Source organism: Westerdykella ornata, assembly GCF_010094085.1.
Source record: "Westerdykella ornata strain CBS 379.55 unplaced genomic scaffold EI97scaffold_4, whole genome shotgun sequence".
Lineage (NCBI taxonomy): Eukaryota > Fungi > Ascomycota > Dothideomycetes > Pleosporales > Sporormiaceae > Westerdykella > Westerdykella ornata.
This window is the reverse complement of record NW_022986854.1, coordinates 280,895-292,926: the sequence shown is the minus strand read 5'-3', so window position 1 is coordinate 292,926 and position 12,032 is coordinate 280,895. Positions and strand designations below refer to the sequence as shown.

The 12,032-nt window shown below is 50.2% G+C and overlaps 4 protein-coding genes across 4 annotated transcripts; all 4 read left to right on the top strand.

The window, feature by feature from the left end:
- Window positions 1–2,305: 2,305 nt before the first annotated feature.
- Window positions 2,306–5,821, top strand: EI97DRAFT_484287 (uncharacterized protein; the record flags this gene model as incomplete). Its single annotated transcript, XM_033802110.1, has 5 exons — window positions 2,306–2,557; window positions 2,592–3,345; window positions 3,390–3,735; window positions 3,962–4,389; window positions 4,503–5,821. The coding sequence occupies 5 exons, from the start codon at window positions 2,306–2,308 to the stop codon at window positions 5,819–5,821; spliced, it is 3,099 nt and encodes a 1,032-aa protein (XP_033656239.1).
- Window positions 5,822–7,159: 1,338 nt separating this feature from the next.
- EI97DRAFT_430956 (uncharacterized protein) lies at window positions 7,160–7,701 on the top strand. The gene has a single exon (XM_033797818.1). It carries the CDS (start codon window positions 7,176–7,178, stop codon window positions 7,653–7,655), a length of 480 nt encoding a protein of 159 aa, XP_033656238.1. The 5' UTR covers window positions 7,160–7,175; the 3' UTR covers window positions 7,656–7,701.
- A 530-nt stretch (window positions 7,702–8,231) lies between these two features.
- Window positions 8,232–9,924, top strand: EI97DRAFT_413467 (heme oxygenase-like protein). The gene is made up of 2 exons (XM_033796795.1): window positions 8,232–8,764; window positions 8,831–9,924. Exons 1-2 carry the CDS (start codon window positions 8,709–8,711, stop codon window positions 9,795–9,797), a joined length of 1,023 nt encoding a protein of 340 aa, XP_033656237.1. The 5' UTR covers window positions 8,232–8,708; the 3' UTR covers window positions 9,798–9,924.
- A 168-nt stretch (window positions 9,925–10,092) lies between these two features.
- Window positions 10,093–11,908, top strand: EI97DRAFT_465117 (uncharacterized protein). Its single transcript, XM_033801455.1, has 3 exons — window positions 10,093–10,297; window positions 10,355–11,096; window positions 11,149–11,908. The coding sequence occupies exons 1-3, from the start codon at window positions 10,220–10,222 to the stop codon at window positions 11,613–11,615; spliced, it is 1,287 nt and encodes a 428-aa protein (XP_033656236.1). The 5' UTR covers window positions 10,093–10,219; the 3' UTR covers window positions 11,616–11,908.
- The last annotated feature ends 124 nt before the right edge of the window (window positions 11,909–12,032 follow it).

Here is a 12,032-nt window from a genome sequence, read left to right as displayed (position 1 = left end):
CGAAGCCAGGGGGAGGCCGCCCTCCATAAGATGTCCTTGCCACCTGCATAGGTGGCACCACCCGACCCAGCCGATTCCTTTCCGGTCTCTCCGCCTCCGCCATACCCCAAATCCTGAGTCTCCGTCCCATTTCCGCACACTGCCAAGTATCCAACTCACGCATTAGTCTATGAAGCGCTTCCGTGGAGTTTGGCCCTGTTCTGTTCACGGTAAATTTGAGGATGAAATTTGTTGTTCCAGGAGGGTCTCGGGGATCAACCAATTTGACGGTGATGCAAGCGCTGGTGGATGCGGTGCAGGGAGCTTTAATGTTCTCCCGAACGGAGAGCTCTATTTCGTTAGCAGGGTGTGGCCATAGGTAGCAGGCTAGGCTCTCAATGCGATGCGCAACTGCGACTTCATAGCTGTTTGCCATGGTCAAAGAGGACACGGGAGACCGGATTGCTGAGTCGGCGTTCCGAGTGTGCAAGCGTAATGGTAAATGGCGGTTCACATCTTAACCGTCCGTATATATATTTACTGTTTTGAATTTCTGAGCCTGGGCGAAGAGCAAACTTTGTTCCAGATGACTTTGGTGGACTTCAGTGATGGAGGTTTCCGCCTTGTGCTAAGAGACGTCTCAGTGAAGCGCTACGGCCGCGGAAGACATTCACCCACGTCTTATAACCGCTTGCTTTATTTCTTCACGCTGTTCATTTCTTTTCGGTCAACGTCTACCTGTTTCCAATCCGAGGATGTGCAGGGACCAGAAGCGAAAGTCCACTCACCCCGCAGCGTACGATTTGTTACCCTTGTGTATATGGAGTCGAGCCAATCGTGCCACATGAAACTGACTACATTTAACAGATGTGGTGATTTGTATCTGGTAGTATGCGCTCAATTCTTGTCCACCATGGAGGCAGTCCTGGATTATGAGCGACACGACAGCGAACAGACAGCCACATCACTGAGACAGGGCGTTAAGTGGGACGAACTCAGCTAAGAACTTTCAAGATCTGGCAAAACGATAGACCCTTAGTAGGAGTTTGTCTTGAAAACGCGCGGGTTCGACCATGTGTCCCTGAACCTAAGCCTTACACCTTGGCCGTGAACCCTTAGGGACCAGATAGATCCTAGAACTCAAGCATAATTTCAGCAGAGGGCCTCAGCTTGCCTATCGTCAAGTCAAACGATACCTCTTCGCAACTCTGACCATTGACGCTTGCGGAATCTGCTGGCTAATTGAGCTCCATCCTTTCCACTGACCACGCTTGTGCTAGCCTCCTATATGTCTCTAACTGTTGTCTTTTCGTCAAGTGAACTGTGAGCCTTCCCAGGTCCCTCCATATATGTCAAGTTGTTCGCATCACATCCAACAATAAGACCACTCTGAGTGGACGCGTTCGGATAGGCTTTAGAGGAGGGATCTGAAGGAGTTTCATACGAAGTCATATGCGATGTATCAAACCTAACAAACTTTCGCAGAAAAATCCCTCCAATGCTCTCACTGCTTCTCTGCCTAATCTCAGGGATAGTGTAAGCAGAAGACTTTCCTTTCGTTTGATCAAGACGCGTTCACATCAACGTAGAGTTTCGTCGCATCAAACACTTGATCTTTGCAGCCCAACCGCGCATGCGTGCACCCGCATGCTGGATAACGGTACATTTATCGATCGCGCATGCACTTAAGGTCCATTGGGATTACCCCTCTAACGAGCATCTCTGGGCAGAGCGACAGAGACGCGCACGTGCGTACATACTGGGGAGTTGATGATCTTCGCAACCTCGAGACACCTTCCGCTAAAAGGTACCCTGGGGTAGCGTCAAGGCTAGCGTAGTTTGGGAGGCATCATTCCAAGGCTCCTAACCATTACATATACACGGATGGGACTGTTTCAGAATCCAGTTTCAGAATCCAGTTTCATACGGATAATTTCCAGGTCGATATTGGCCATGTCTTATAAGAAGCCAAGCTGCTATTGTGAAAGTTGACGCGTTGCAGGAAGTAGAGGTGAGTGCGTTCGAGCTCCATTGATGAGGGCGGGATAGACGGGAAAGCTCCCAACAAGAGTGGAATAGTTCAACCCCACCGTCTATTTCCAGATACGAGGCTTCATCCGGTGAGAAGGTGGCTATGACTGGCTTGGCCGCTCGGCGTTGATCTCTTCTATAAATGCTCATCTGCGCAAGCAGGTAAATAATCCGCACACACAACAGGTGCAGGTGAACATCAAAACACTCCTGCAGGTGCATCGACTCCCAGCCTGAACTCCCGTGGCATTATTCACCTTCCTATGATTACCCGTCCAACAGCCTGTCACAAGCCATGACCGAGGTAGCCGGCCTTGTTTTAAGTGTCGTTGCACTTTGGAAAACATGCGTGGAGGTCTTCGAAACAGTCGAGCCCGGGCGAAACTATGCCATGGACTATGAGCTTCTCCGCGTGAAGCTCGAAGTCGAGAGGATTCGCCTTCATAGCTGGGGCCACGCGATCGGCCTTGGGAATGGCGGCAATGAGGCCTCGCCCCAGCCAGACCCGCGGCTGCAGAAAGACGATGTGGTCAACACAGTTATGCGGGTGCGGGGCTGTATGTATACGCTACTTGTTCGAGAACACGGGGCGTCTGCAAAACATATATGGGCTCCAACCCTCAACTGCGGAGACCCAGAATATATTTACTACAGTCCATGGACAGGAACAGCCGACCTTGGGAGCGGTTTTCAAAAACGCCTACGAGAGCCTCAGAAGAAGTGCACGAGAGAGGCAGAAGGGAGCTCGAATCACAACGAAGGCTAGGTGGGCGATAAAGGATAAGCAAAAATTTAAGGAGTTGGTTGCTGAGATCAAGGGCTTCAATGACAATCTGGAGAGTTTATTTCCAGAGTCCCGGGACAAGATTGCGGAGGCGATGATGGAAGATGTTGAGAAGAGCGAGAATATCGTAAAGCTCCAGTTGCTGCAGGATGTCACTGCAGAGGTACATGGAGATATATCTGACTGTGCAAGTGCCAGACTCGACTTCCTAGGCGCAGAGGGTACAGCAAGGACCGACCTTCTCACGGTACAAGAGGACTCGCCAGGCCACGACGGAGACAAGTACGACCTTCAGGACAAGGAAGACAGCAACCATGGGCAAAAGGCCGATGGTATAGATCGTGAAATGACAGAGTTAGAGAACAAGATGGATGCAGTGAATCTCTACTGCGAGAAGAAGTTTGAGGGAGCTCTTAGCGTGCAAGTCATGGGGCCTTATGATTACTCCTCCAAGGTCACGACATACTGCCGTTGGGAAGGTCAAGCCGCGGCAAGGGACTGGTGGTTTGAAAGGAACAAGGGTTTCGTGAAAACCTCTCATGCAGCATTTGGTAGGTGATTCGCGACACGAGAATGATGTGCTAACAAAGGCTAGCCTTGTATAAGAGAAGAAGATTTCGTCCTAAAAGGAATAACGGCAATTTCTCCTACGATGATTCCGAGGAATCGTCCATTCTATTTGATGTCGAAAGCCATCCAGAATACGAAAATACCAGCCCAGGAACGGTAACCGTCGAAGGCTTTGGCCTAGAGGCTTGGAGTTATGAAGCGACCAATAATCCTAGACAGGAGACAATTTCCGTCAATTACACAGCTCGTGAAGGCATAACGGCCAAAAAGCTTCTTAGAAGAATCGATGAGCTCCAGCGTAATCCCGGCAAATTCGGATGGGATCCTCATAGGGATCTTGCTGAACTCAGAGAATTCACGGGCACCATGGGGTATGTTTACATCCTGTTTTCCCTCGCGAGTAGGCGGGTTTAAGGGACGCGGACCGGCAGATTTCGAAGGAACTCCGCAATTTCGTGTTCAATTGGCTCAACTATGTGTAACCCTGCTGCTTCTGGATTAACGATCAAGGCAATGACATATGCTAACTGCTTGATGCAGATGGCTCGACCCTGCATGGGAACTAAAAGAAAGCAGTCAACTTTCCGATTTGTATAGCCTGCTCAATCGCAGCGATATATTTTCTGACTTCGTGGGTACGTCGAGTATCGGCCTGGAATGGAATAACCCCAAAAAACCTGGCGGCATGTGGAAACTCCTCTGGCAGATTATTCTCGCCAAGGAAGTGATCAGAAGATTTGAACATGGTCGCAAGGACGGCTGGACGTCTGGATTCACTGATCGTGTTTTTGCCTCGATGATAGTGGCGGACCGATGGCTCAAGCACGTTGACATTGTCCTCGCGGACCCAAAGATTACTGATTTAAATGAGACGAAACCTCCGGCAAAGGAGCTGAAGGCCAAGGCTGAGGACTTCAAGAAGCAAGGTAACGCAGCATTTGCGAAACATGACTATGAGGAAGCCATCAAGCTCTATACCGAGGCCATAGTGATCGATCCTCGCGACGCCTATATAGCAGCAACAGGTCTGCAGCATGCTATGCGTTGGGACGATACGAAAACGCGCTTGAAGACGCCTATTTTGCTACACGGCTGGATCCGAAATACGCAAAAGGTTAGTCTCGATATGGTCTGGCAGCCTTCAAACTTGGATTAGTGAAAAGAGCGATCGACGCATACGAAACCGCTATCGCAGTAGCCGGAAAAGATGCCACTGATGCAATGAGACAGGGTCTTGCTGAGGCGAAGGCAAAGAACGAAGCCGACTTAAACGCCATTGACCAAGAGAACGATATGAAAAAGCGCGAGGTTCTTCGAAAAGAATATCTCGAACAGGATTTTGAGATATTTGGGAAATCCATCGAGATTCACTCGCGCCTCCATGAGCAACAAGTAGAGGGATTACTTTACTTCGCCCAAAAGATCAAGTGGCCATGGATCAACGAGGTTCGGGACTACTGTGAAGAGGCCTATAGTAACTTGCGAGGTGGTGAAAAGCTCCCAATTGATCTGCACGACTGGCTTTTCGGCATGATACTGCCCGGCAAATGGTTTTCATTCAAGATAATGGCCGCTCTGGTTCTCAGCACCGCGTCAATCAAAGAGGGACTTGGGGTCGCTCGGTACTACGACTGTGGTTTGGCATTGCCGCAAAAGTCTTATTGGCGCATCCGGACAGTGCTTGGCCGAGTGTTAGGCTGCACCCCAGGGGTCATTTCTGTCTGCGGATGGATCGGGCCCTGTCCGCCAGTCGAGTTCATCCCGCCCCTTTCAGAAAATAAGCCTTGCTACGTCCGTCTTAAGGCACGGCAATTGAGTCTGGTGGAATACAAGACGTCCCTAGACGGCGAGCCAATTTACATTGCCGGATCAAGATACTCGCACGAAGAGATAAGGATTCGGCCAGACGAGGAAGTTGAGCCATGGGCATCAGAGATACAGGATGCCAGCAACTGGGTGGTGCCAAAACCACCCGTGAAACAAGCTAGTACATGTGAGATGAAGGCAATTCAGCTGAAGAAAGATATATCTTCGAGGGAGAACGACGAGGATGGTCAAGCTGTCTACCGAGCGCAACTGGTTTTTAAGATGGATGACAGCGACTCACTGATCATGTACAAGCTCTTCACAAATCCTGTCTTTGTCACGCTGCCATATTGCGAACCAGGGCCTAAAGGTGGGCATGAGGTGCATTTGAGAGAACTTCACCGATACGAAGAGAAAAAGATATGGACCGTTGAAGGGCTCAAAGACCACACACCCGAGGATACGGAGGAGACAGATGTTATGATTATTAATGCCACAGGAAAAGGAGCAGAGCTGCCCGCTCGAGCCTGGTGTTCGGAGAGAGGAAAGAACGCAGTGATTCGAAGGGCGGGAGGCCCTTGTTTTGTCTGTGCAGAGCGAGCCGCGAGCTCCACTGCGCTAGGAACTGGGGTTCTGATATGGGTCTCTTGAACGAAACCCGCTATCCACCTTCCTTCGGATGATGGGGTTATCGAACACAAGACTTTTGTTCACAGACGTCGTTGGGAAGAGCTTACTCAGTAATTGGGTGTTGAGCGGAGTCCTCCGTTGGAATGTAGAGTCTAGACCACTTAGGACAGCAACCCTATGGCTCTCCTGCAAACCATCTGCACAGGACGCTTATTTTGGAAGATAAACACCATCTCCTTTCAGAGAAGAATGCTTTTAGGAAGGATCTAATAACCCAAGCAGCATTGAAATTCATCTTAGATAGTCATTCACCACAGTTTACCAGAAACTTCCCTGTGACGTTGAGAAGTAATTACCCGCTCTGCTTTGAGAACCTTTCCTTCTTTGTTTAGTGCTCTACCATTCGTCTGTAGCTGGTTTCTAGGCGCCAGGATGAACTGGATTTTCACACCTCCTTCACATCCTTCTTCATCACATATCCATGGGAATTCTGACAGACATCGTTCTTCACGGTGTGGAGTTTGTCGTTTCCGGCGTCTCCAATAATAGGATTTGAGACTCAGAGCTGTTGAATCGCCTGTCCTCAGGAAGCCAGTGTTTTAGAGATATAATGTTGCAAGCATCCTAAATAATCAAGATGCTTCCTCTGCCCACTGCACTAGATGTCAGTTATACACGTAGGCGTGCTAGATGCGGGAGCAAGGCACATTTGGTGAGCTGAATAAAGCACAATCTGAGCTATATAGACAGTAGGTTGACGGGCACAAATACCTAACAGGGCTTTATTTACGAAATACGTTCGCCAACTACTTGGCGTCTTACAGAAACTTGTAAGCTGATGCCTCAAACTCCTTTACTGACACACAAGACATTGATGATGAAACTTAACTTTCTCTACAAACTCGTCCAGCGCTCTCTCGCCAGCTCTCAGGATGCGACGTCCGCGGTGTTTCCTCTGCTCAACCTGCCCGTCGAGCTGATCTTCGGGATCGCAGGGTTACTCACTCCTGACGACAAAGCAGCTCTGGCATTGACTTGTCACGCGCTTTTGTCAATACTCGGCAGCGCTGCGTTGAATTTAGATGAATTCCCGCCTTCTGATGAACTTCGGGCCGCAAAGAGTCGCCTTTTACGCCGCCTGAACAGAGATCGACGGGACCCTTCTGTTTACGTCTGCTACAAATGTGTCAAGTTCCATTCATTCGAGCAGACGGATACCAAGCCTGACACTTCCAACCCGTGCAGTAATGTCGGCTTTCCAGTGTGCCAGTCGGAGTACGTTCAAGCTATACGGGAAGTCCGACATCTGACCCGTTCACCCCCAAAGCGCATGCCCTTCAAATACTGGGGAGGGACGGTTGAAGACCCGATCAAGATGGTTTACGTCATGGAAGCCGGCACTCACTGGAAGCGCAACGAAGTTTTCCTTCGTCGCGTGTTCATACTCTGGTCGGAGAGGGGAGAGTACGACAGGCAATTCATGCTTCCCTCCAGTTTCTTGATGAGGTCGAATCTGGAGATCTGTCCGCATGTGTGCTTTGGGTCGGACTGCGCGACGGGCACTGGAACCTTCCATCGCATTTTGGATCAATATTACCAACGCCAACACCGCGACTGGTCTTTGGCAGTGTCGGCAGACAAGGCATGGCAACCAGAACCCTTCACAGGATATATCTGCCAGGACTGTTGTATGGAGGTGTGCATTGATTTCAACCAACATAAAAGTCGGGCCTCAGTTCTCGTGTATCAGCACCTCGGCCCTCCCAAAAGGAACGTGGTACAGGTATTGTTCGATGAGGGTGTCAAAGCCTGGAAAAGAGGAACGTTAAAGCTTCTGAGAGCTAAGCTTGCTTGACTTGGGGATTTCGACAAGATGAGAGAACTGAGCCGCAAGATTGGAAGGATTGCGTGAGGGTTGGCTTAATGCCGCTGATAAGAAGACCAACCCATTCATTAGTAGATACACCCGGCCGTACGTATTATCCGTATTAAGATAAGGCTCCGTTAGCATCTACAGGGGCTATCTTCTGTATAGTACAGTATAGAAAGGGTACTTCTAGCCTTTAAGTCTGTAGATGCGTCTAATTATATACTAATCCTGTCAGACAGTGTTATATTATCTAGTATATTGGTATTTATACAAGGTCCACATGGAGAATGACGGCGCAGGCATACCCTTACCATTCTTTAGGCTGACTCTTAGAGTAACTCTCAATAAGGTTGCGTTATTGATGCTAAGCTCAACCCGACTGCTGGACCAAAGCGCAACAGAAGTAAAAGTTTTGGGCTGCTCTCGCTAACACCAGAAGACGGAGACAAGTCCTCCACTACCTACCTAGGTAGGTATTACCACCTCAAACATATACACGTGACTTACCATGTTCCACAACGGCTGCATCTCACCCATCCTCGTGTATCCAGCAAACCTATCCTCTACATCGTTTGAACCCGTTTCCATATTTCAACCGCTCGCATGCCGTGGCCGCTCCTGGTTTTACCCAATCGCCCAGCCACTTTGCCTTTTTTATCAGATGATCGATAACGTGGCAAACATTTCCGAAGCATTTCCGACGCTCCGCCGAGGTAACCCGAATGTGAAAGGAGTGACTCCGCCAAAATGACCAGCTCGGTGCGCTGGATCGCACAAACCAAGCACGCCTTGCCTGTACTGCGGTCGCGTGAACTGTCCGCAGAGAACAGGTTGACTGTTGCCTGACATGGCTGTTTCCTGAGATGAACCTTGTGGTTCTCTTGTCCCCTTCTTCTTTCCTCTGCCCCTCTTCTTCTGGCCAACACATACCGATATCACTATTCCGGCAGGTGTATATTTGCTTTCGGGCGAGTACTATTTGCTTGACTTACATTCTCGTTCCTTTCGAGAGCCTCTTAAGCTTCATGAGTGCCTAGAATGGCAGATAAGAAAACGGCTACATGCATCTCGGATGAGATCAATGTGGCGACGAGGTATGGGAGATGAGAGCTGCTATACGGCTTTTCTCATGTACCTCCAGCAGCTAACGCCACTTCTAGAACTTCACACAACGTCCTTAACCACATCATAACCACACACCTTCCTCTAGCCCTCCCACCCTACGCCGCAGACCCCACCCTCTATGCAACAGGCATCAGCCACGTCTCCCACATCTTCCTCACCTTCGAATCGCTATGGGCAGACTTGGAGAAGCCTGGCGTCCTATCCAAGACCTCGCCACCTTCTCCGGAAATGTTGGGTTTCCTCACAAGTCTACGACCACCCGGTATGGCACGAGCCGGAAGGATAAAGCGCGATTTGGGATTTCTGACCGGGAAGACTGAGGCCGAGCGTGATGCCACGTTGAACGTCCACCCCGAGAACAACATCGCGACGTATTGCGCACACATTCGGGAGACAGTACGAGAGAAGCCCCATTGCCTCATTTCGTACGCTTGGTGCTACTACATGGCCGTTTTTGCCGGCGGGCGCTGGATTCGCTCGCAGCTCGTGAACGCGGGGGAAGACTTCTGGCGCAACCCCAGTCAGGGACGCTCCAAGAACGGCATCATCGGTGACGAGAAGGAAGACGACGGCCTCCCGCTTGAAGAGCGGGGTCTCGCGTTATGGAATTTCGACGGGGTAGAAGATGGCGAGGACATCAAAGCGGATTTTAAGCGGCGGTTAGCGCTTGGAGAGGTGTTGTTCACGGAGCAGCAGAGAAGGGATATTGTCCAGGAGGCGAAGGAGGTCTTCCTTTGGGTTGAGAGGGTCGTGGAGGATATTGATAAGGAGGTGGGGACGAATATGGAGATGCTGGATAGGCAGGCGAGGAAGATGAAGGGTGGGGGTCGTCCTGGGCAAGGGCATGGGGCTGTTGCGGCTGAGAAGCAGCAGCATCATCAGAATTCGGCGTGGTGGATGAGGAGGCCGGATCTCCTGGTCGCGTTGGCTTGCATGCTTTGCGTGGCGTTGGTGAAGCTTTTGTCGAGGTTTGGGAGTGAGGGAGACGTTGTTATTGCATGATCGGGGTGTTGGTTCGACCATAAGGGTTTGGGACAGCACATGTGGATGGTACATGAGATACCCTGTAGACATAAATGCATCATAGCTTGTTTTGCTATTACTATAACAAGTATACGAAGTTTCTGCGCAATCACCTTTTCCGCCTGTTTTATACGGTTTACATCGTTAGGATGCACCTGGAACAACCTTGAAAGCATATCTGACATTGTTTCCATGCCAATGGTTGCATAAGCCACCGCAGGGGTCTGATCAACTCAGTAAACAACTGCGCCGCAGAAGATGTCTATCATCGATCTCGAGACTCTGCAAAGTCTTTCATTACGGGAACTCAAATGTACATACACTTACGTTAGATTGGAATCATACACTTCTCCAAACCTTCGAAGTACCCAATCCCTATTATCGTAACGTTCTAATCCACAATGACACACAACCACGCCAACTACCAAAAGCGCCTAGACTTTATTCAAGATCTTCTGTTCAAACGCTTTGGTGTAGATGTGAGTATCAAATGTCCCAGGGATATGGAAGAGTGCTTACCAAGTCTACCTAACCAGGGAGCCAATATCCAACCTCTCCAATATGATCCGGAGTGCCCCTTCAAATACAACAACTTCGTCTACCGCATCACCTTGACTTCGCCCATCACAACCCGAGCCCAAGAGGCTCCGCGACAGCCCGGAACTGTTCCAATTCCGGACGGAACCAAGGAGTTCATCCTACGTCTCAGCAATCCTGACGCCGAGGGCATGAATCCAGAGACAAGAGTGGAGAACGAGGTCGCCATCATTTCACTCGCTGCAATGGCTTTGCGTGATTTCAGTCCGCCTATAGTGCCTTCGGTGTATGCATGGGGAAGCGCGACCTCACTGTCCTCACAAGGTTGGATCCTCCAGGAACTCATGCCGGGCGCTCCCGTAGATGACAAACTGGACTCTATGTTTATCGAGGAGAAGCAGACTGTGCTTGCGCAAATGGCCCGAATTCTCAAGGCATTGCAGGATTTCGATCTTCCCGAGAATATCAAGGAGTATGGCGGAGTAACTTTTGAGAGCTCGGGGAATATGATAAGCGCACCGATGACGAGTGTAGGCAGTGGGCCATGGCACACTTACGAAGATTACTTTCGAGATCGGTTGGAACGAGCGCTCAAGAAGTCGGATGAGAATCCCTATATCAAGGGATGGCATGCCAACGGAGTGAGGCAGCGCCTAGAGGCTTTTGTCAAATCGGGTGTTCCGGCACAGTTTCAGTCTCTCGAGTCCAGAGATGGCAAGTGCATTGTGCATGCAGACTTTAGTAAGTACAGGCGTATGGCTCATATAATTCCACTGACCGAGTATCAACGCAGCCCCTAATAACCTGCTCTATGACTCGTCAGCGCAGCGTATCACCGCTTTGATCGACTATGACTTCGCCTGTATTCTGCACCCGTCGTACGAATTTCTGCGCTCCTTCAGTGGTGCCGAAGGCCAGTTCCAGGGTTGGTCTGATATCGAGTCTAGGGAGGAGACGGCACTTAGAGACGCCAAGCTCCATCGATTCCCGTCTCCACTCCCGGAAACGAGAAAGGATGGAGTTAGTTGGGCTATGGCCAAGGCATGGGAAGACGAGCTTGAAAAGCTGGATGTGAAGAGGCTCAGGACCATGAAGGGGATCGACAAGGTGGCCGATGTGGATGCAGTTCTTCGGTCGATTTTGCCGTGGAGGGTCACCAATTCGGATATTTTGAGGTTGCAGAGTGAGGAGGTGATTCTCAAGTGTAGGGATGAAAATGAGGCGCGGTTAGTGAAGCTGTTGGATCATTTGGGATATTGAAATGAGGAAACAGCAAGGAGAGCTGGATTGTTTGTCCCAATTTCGTCTATATTGACTGTGAGCATTGGACAAGAAGCTCTCGGCCGTTCGAGGAGGCACCCAGACTTGAGCACGCGGTGGGCATCAGGAATAAGGGGTTCAAGAAAAAAGTGTGAGAGAAGTGTAACATCAGTACATCAAGATAATAAATGAAAGACCACGGTGGAAGAGAGGATGAGAAGAAGCAAAGCCGGTGATACTGTGTGCTGTACCCCGTACTTGTACATACGTGTATGAAGTTTGGGTGATTAATTATAATTGGGGGAGGTTCCGGGTTCCAACAAAGGCCAGGCGATCGGCGCTACATGATTGCTCTAGCCACGTGGCTAGTGGCGCTAGCTTGGGCGGACCCGCTTCCCCGGACACCCAACCGCGACA